The sequence below is a fragment of the Pundamilia nyererei genome, unplaced genomic scaffold (assembly GCF_000239375.1).
Source record: "Pundamilia nyererei isolate P.nyererei 1_Seehausen unplaced genomic scaffold, PunNye1.0 scaffold00113, whole genome shotgun sequence".
NCBI classification, from domain to species: Eukaryota; Metazoa; Chordata; class Actinopteri; order Cichliformes; family Cichlidae; genus Pundamilia; species Pundamilia nyererei.
Genome location: NW_005187514.1, coordinates 73,959 through 80,887, shown reverse-complemented (window position 1 = coordinate 80,887; position 6,929 = coordinate 73,959). Strand labels below are relative to the sequence as shown.

The following is a 6,929-nucleotide window of genomic DNA, read 5'->3' as shown; positions in this document are numbered from 1 at the left end:
GAAGCTTGAAAACTATTCGTTAAAACTACTTGAAGATGTCATAAGAAAGCTTGCATAAGAGGAGAGACTGTGATGAAGAAGGTGGTCATCTCAAATACTGACCTTCCATACTGTACTTCCATGTATATTTGAACCTTTCAATAAATCACTGCAGATGAAGAAATGAGGAGTGGCTCAAGACTTTTGCATACTACTGCACATTAATTGTAGACCTAATATAGATAAACTGTTACTTTTTTGCACAATGTCTTTATTCATGTACCTCATGTTGCAGATTTATTTAATTCATTTTGATCTTAGACACAGTAATCAGACTGTAGTGTGCAGGAATATTCATTCAAATTATCCACAACAAAACAGGACCAAGTGTTAAACCCAGAATTTTCTAGCTGAAGGCGAGAATGCCAACTACTGAGCCACCATGTCGCATTACGAGGAGCGAGTGCCAGCCGCCCTGGCATTGTTGAATGCAGCACATATCCTAAGAGACCCCTATTATCTCAATTTGGATTCTAGACGTGCAAATCACAGACTTTAATATTATGGCAATAATGAATATGACAAAATAGCCAACTTGGTAAGGGATTTATTAAAATCAATTAAATGTGCTACATTATTAAGTGAAGATCTGTGAAATGCATTAATTAATTAGTAAACTTTGAATAAACCTGCTGTCCTCCAAACCAGATATACCTTGGAGGTCGCAAAATAGTCACAATTTGTGTGAATATGCAAGAAAATATGTTGTTTTATGATGAGTTACCCTGTTCTAATTCAGCTGCTGCTGAAGTTAGGCACATTGAAAGCATCTGATTTGAAGAACCGTGAGGAGTGACTCATGCTGTAACCCGTGGCAGAAAGAGAAGCGAGATGGGTGGAAGTCAAATTACTTGCAGGGAGATTGCGAATTAGTAATACAAGATTTGCTACACACACATATTTTGGGAATACGGGGGTGAGGCAAGCTTTAAAGAAATGCAGGATGAAAGATTAAAAGATATATTAACGTAAGCAAGTATGCTCCTGAGCCCCATTTTGTCCTTGTAAGTCTGCAAGGAGCTAGAAAATCTAATGATTTGAGGGCGGAAAATATCAACCAAGTGAGAGACACAAAAAGATTTAACACAATGCACAGACTGAAAATTTCCTGAAAGAGAAACACTCAACTCCAAATTTTATTAGGTTGTTCTGGCTATTATGTGGGTGTTTCCAGCCACATAATATGTTGCAGGGAGATGTATTTTCAAAAATGCATTTGAATAAATGCAGAACAAGAAGCAGATTTGGTGTAAAAACCTCTCTAAGAACTGCAGGTTGCTCAAGTGAGTCACTCCCTCAGCAACAGTGGAGAATATAGGCCAGCTTTCTATTGTTTTACAAGCAAATTACTTAAATCCTACTTTAACAATATTTATTCATTCATTTGCCAAACTAGGGCACACTATAGTACAACTCCATAAAATTAACTCATAACAATTCAGCTAAATCAACCGAATTCCAACTAAAAATGTAAATCACCCGGTTCTGCATAAATGTCCTTTTCGTTTGTACAATGTTGGTTCTGGTTGCATCGAGGTCAGCGGTTTTCCCAAAGCTGACAGTACACCAGGGATGGCATAAATGTAACAAATAGATTTATCAGTTTAACATTAGGTTAAGTAAGAATTCTTCAGCTTTAAGTTTTTATGTTGTAATTTGAAGTCACTGGAACATCTGTTGATCAGAGCGGGTAACTGTAAACAGGTAAATTACTGTATTATCCATTAATGTCATATTTTTAACTGTATTCATCTCTGTAGTTTTAATATTTGATTATTATTTGATTGTAAAGCTGCTTTACCTTTTACATTTGTACCATCTTAATTTAGGCTTTTTCATTAAGTCCATTAAAAAGGAAGTTGACCTTTTTCATAGGAGAATTTCTGGGCTTGTCACAGCAGCAGCACATGTGTTACATTAACACTGATGACGGCACTATTAGCTCCAAGTGGCACAGTCGTGCTAAAATGAGCCAGGACACAGAGCCGAGTTGGTGCGGCCTGTAATGGTATCTAGTAACACCATTTTGGATGGAAATGGGCATTAGCTTTTTTAACAATGACTCGTTAAAACTATTTATCATCATCTACTACTCTACCCAGTACTGTAACTAAAAGTCCCTTCAGAAAGTGAGACAAAAATCCAAGGCTTGCTGTTCAATAATTGCTTATTTAAAAGACTGACGCAAAAATGTGGCTTTGCTAATGACTTAGAAACAATAACTATTGTAAATGTACCTGGACAAAGTATTTCAAGACCTCAAGTTAACTAAATCTGGCAACACACTCACAGATTAATTTTTTTTTTAAACAATTTTTAAATTAATTCAGTTAAAGTCTATTACTGTAAGCTGCTGTAACAAAAATGTTATGTCATGTTGCCTACACTTCATACACTGACACCACATGAACTGTGCTGAGTCACACACTATCCAACCTCTGGGTAAATGGCATTGTCCAAAAGTAATCGCATCAATAATCCACGGACCACAGCACTCCAAGTAAAATTTAGTTTACAGAACTACTGACAAGAGTGACTCAACTTTGGTAAGAGCAGAAAACTTACCAAACTTACAACAACAACAGAAATGAACTGCAACAATGCGAAGCAGTCAAAGAGTGGCCACAAGTGCTTAGGCAGAACCGATTACCTCCAACCAGCTCCTCTCCTGTGAGTTTAACAGCAAACGTCCATTCAAACCTTACAAAAGCCAGCTAGTCAGGTACCCGAAGAAAATTTGTAGGTTTTGACTACTAAAATCCGATCTTACACCAGACAAAATAGACACAAAAGAATAAACCGAGTATAAAATCAAATCACAATGATATGAATAATCAGGACAGAAGGTAAAAAAGGGGGAAAATGGCAGCTGTGAGAAGTGATGGAGAGAGAAATGTAGATGTAAGCTAAAACTAGTGAAGGAAAGACAATGGGAAAATGGAGGACATGGAGGCTGTGACAAAACAGAAAATTGCAACTGCAAATATGAAACAAAAAGATTTGAAAATAAAGCCTCAAAATCAGGCAAAGAGATTAAGACCGATGAATAGACATGCTTCAGGAGTGGAAGAGACAAGAAAGGAAACGATGAGCTGCAGGAGAGAAAAGAAAAGGTCTAAAATGGAAAGGCAGAATAGAGAGGCTGATTAGCAGCAGAGAACGTGACACAAGCAAGCACTTACTGAGGTGCAACTCTCCTCCAGTATCTGTCGATGCCATTTTTGAAGTACAGAACCGCAAGCCACCTGACATTCACATCCAGCATGTGGTTATTGAAGATATTCTGTGGGAAAGAAACATAATCAGCTCAGCTCACAGTGCCTTGTTAGCTCAAATGAGTAGGACTACACAGTACTCTGATGGCTACAAGCCCTTTAAGATACAGCACCGTTAAAATCCAGGTCACACTGACTTTATGTTACAATATGTCTCAAGTGACCAAACTAATGCAGCTTTACTTATCATAAATGCCAAAATCACTGAGATTTAAAACGTAACCACAGAAAATACTGCTGTGTAAAGTCATTCTTCCTTACACGGCAAAGGCAGAGGCTCCATAAAGAGAGAACGGTAACATCAAAGATTGGAAACTTAGTCCTTTCAAGTTTGGGAGATAAAATGACAACGTGATTTTTCAAAAAGCATAACTTTTACTTTTGCTTTAATGCAAACCTAAAATATCCATCTGTTTTTTTTTTTTATTTAACTATGCAAGTTAAGAAAGAAACAAAATCCTCATCAGATTCCTCTCTGAAACAGTAATTCAGCTGCTTTGGTTCCCTTGCTCTTTATTTACTGACACCTTCTGTACCATCTCTGAGGTGAGAGATTAAGAGAGACCGCTATCATACTAAATGAGATGAGACAGCGTGCACACAGCACACCATGGCGTAATTGCCAGGGACCGTGGTATCAGGAACATCTCGTGAAAATTTAAATCATCTGTGACTCCAGAGATAACACTGAACTCAAAGCTAAGGATGACCCAAGATGGGAGTTTTGAGATGGGGTCTAGCAATATGACCCCACCCCCCAATTCCACAAAACATCAAAGCACACACGCTTTTAAAGTGAGTTAAAGAAAAAGTTTGTGGTGATTTTCAGTATTACAAATGTAATAATAAATCACCTTGTGATTGTATGTCCCCACCAATTATGCTACAGTTTGTACCTGTCTAAAAGTTCACACGGGGTGGAAAAAAATGTGTTTTACATTTTTGCAATGTACGGTCAAAGTTAACATCTTGGCCATCCTACACTTGCAAATATGATGGGCCATTAAAGGAGAGAAACAAATGTCACATTCTGATGTGCATTCTCCTCCATTAATCTGAGGCCATCTGAATGCATCAGTTTCATGAGCAACATTTATTTCCTTTCCATAAAAGTTACAATCTTATTTGGCTGGCTCTGCTAGCATTCACTTATCACTTTTAAAATGGCACAAGTCTGAACTGCATCCAGGAAGAGACAGGCTCACAGAACTGTCTCACACATCGTTAGTTGCTCAGCTCACTCAGTCAGGCTTGTTGGAGAATGCCCTGAACAGCAATAATGTTAGGTGGGAATTTAAAACAAACAAACTAAAATAAAAAATAAAAAAAAAAACCTCCATGTAGGAGGAACTTTCACTTTGTGCCTCGCCATCTCTCTATGTCCTAACTAACCTCAGGGAAATCTCGTAGTTGGTCCTATACATATGAGATATGCAAAAAACCAGCTTGTTATTATTTTACAAAAGCTACCAGGGTCAACTATTACTATTAGCCTCCCTGTTACTAATAGACAATTGTGTATTGTGTATCCTTTTTTTCTGGGTAACAGCCCGCTGTGACTTGTTGTAGCTTTAAACAAGTCTCACACGTTTCCTGCAAGGTTGCAAACCTTTCTTTGTCCATTTCTGTGCAGGATCGTCTTCTTTGACACTTTGCTAGTCATCCACTAATGTCTTGGCACTTGTTCTGGGGTCTTTAGACACAGCTTTCACTGGTTTTCTTTCTAGAGTCCTTCAAATCTTTTGCTTCCTTCCTCTTCCAGGTTTGTTCTATACTGTGTGGCTCTCTCTTCAATTTTTCAATAGTTATACATTATACGCTCTGATAACTTTGTATATCCATCTTCTTATATGTAAGCACCAACAACTCTATTTCTCAAGTCTGATTTAATCTGATTTCTTTTGTTTTTAGTATCATATTTTTTCCTCAAGTTTTTATACTGTTTTTTAAGATAACCTTCAGTTTTAACTTGATTTTACAAGCTTCAAGCATTAAAACACATCAGTTCACAGCAGTGCTTTGTGCTCAATAAAAAGTTTAGTTTTCCAGAGAGCTGATAATATTGCCACTGGTAATATTTAGTTTTTCTTAAATAATTCTGTTAATGTGTGTAAATACAAATATTCTATGCTTTCTAAAGAAAACTAGTATTTCTAGAAATGCTTCCCTTTTTTTGTTGAAAAAGCATTTGGGAAAAACCAAAAAACTTCAGAACTGCCTAAATTCTTTGTGGCACAGCTTCAACAACATGACCCCATTCCTCAGACACAATAGTATCACACAGTTGCACCAGATTTGTTGGCTGTACATCAATGTGACTCTCCCATTTCACCACACCCAACAGGTGCTATGTTGGATTACGATCTCATGACTTTGAAGGCCTCTGAAGTACAGTACTATATCAAAAGAAATCTTTGGATCTTTGTGACTTTGAGTGCATTACTCCTACTGGAAGCAGCCATCAGAAAATGAGAACGAAAACAGCCTTTACACAAAAAAGTGTGGTCAAAAAGAGATGGAGATGGCCAGCCACATTACTCAGGTAGGCTCGGGTGTTTAAACAATGCTCAATTGGTACTAAGGGGCCCAAAGTATGGGGCAACCTTTTATTGTCAATTTTGGTGATGTCGTGTGAACTGTAGGTTCCTATTCTTAACTGGCAAGTGTGTCACCTTCATATTGGGTGTTCAGATACTCTTCTGCATACCTTGATTGTAACAAGTGGAGCTATTGTGGTCTTCCTATTAGCTTGAAGCAGTGAAGCCATCTCCCCTGACCTCTGGCAGCTACAACGCATTTTTGTCCAGAGAGCGGCTGTTCAGTGGATATTACCAAGTTTCTGAAATATTAGGCTGTCTAGCACCAACAACCATGCCAAGCTAAGTCACTTGAAATCACATTTTTTCCCGTTTTGACATTGAGTTTGAACTTCAGCAGGTCATCTTGGTCATGTCTACATGCCTAATTGCGCTGACTTGCTGTAATATAATTTGCTGATTAGGTATCTACATTAGTTGCATCAGTTTAAGTGCTGTACCGGTAAATCTAAAAGTTATTTTCCTGAGTTAACTGGTTACTAACGAGATGGAAGATCCAGCAACACCTGTAGTATACACAGTGTTGGGGAGTAACGGAATACATGTACCGCCATTACGTATTTAAAATACAAAATATGAGTAACAGTATTCCATTACAGTTACCGTTTAAAAAGGTGGTATTCAGAATACAGTTACTTTGTTGAATTAAAAGGATTACATGGCGGTCTTTTCCTGTTTCCTATGTTAGGCTGTCCCCTCTCTATTTTTGGTAATTCTACGCCGGCGGAAACCCAAACAAAACACATATTAAGAGGCTCTAATGCCTGTGTCTCAATCTCGCGGCCCATGTTACCCCCACTTGCGGCCCGCATAATTAAAAATTATTGTACAAAAAGTGATTTAATATGAAAGCAATAGGCAGAGTGTTACAGGCATAGCCCTAAAGAATGTAGCCTCATGGGCAGTATAGCCCAGTTCTAAGTAAGTTCTTAAGACTCGACTGTACTCTGTGTTCGTGTTTTCCTCCAAAACAATAAGTTCTGGTGGAGCAGCCTTTCAACGCCTCTCTCTGTCTCTC

At 38.0% G+C, this 6,929-nt stretch overlaps 1 protein-coding gene across 1 annotated transcript in view; it reads right to left on the bottom strand.

Annotated features, from left to right (window-relative positions):
- Positions 1-6,929, bottom strand: part of ipo11 (importin 11) — a 116,990-nt gene that overhangs the window by 99,235 nt on the left and 10,826 nt on the right. Inside the window, exon 3 of the mRNA XM_005741806.1 lies at positions 3,222-3,322. Within this exon, the coding sequence (XP_005741863.1) occupies positions 3,222-3,322 (101 nt within the window). The remainder of the gene's footprint in view (positions 1-3,221; positions 3,323-6,929) is intronic.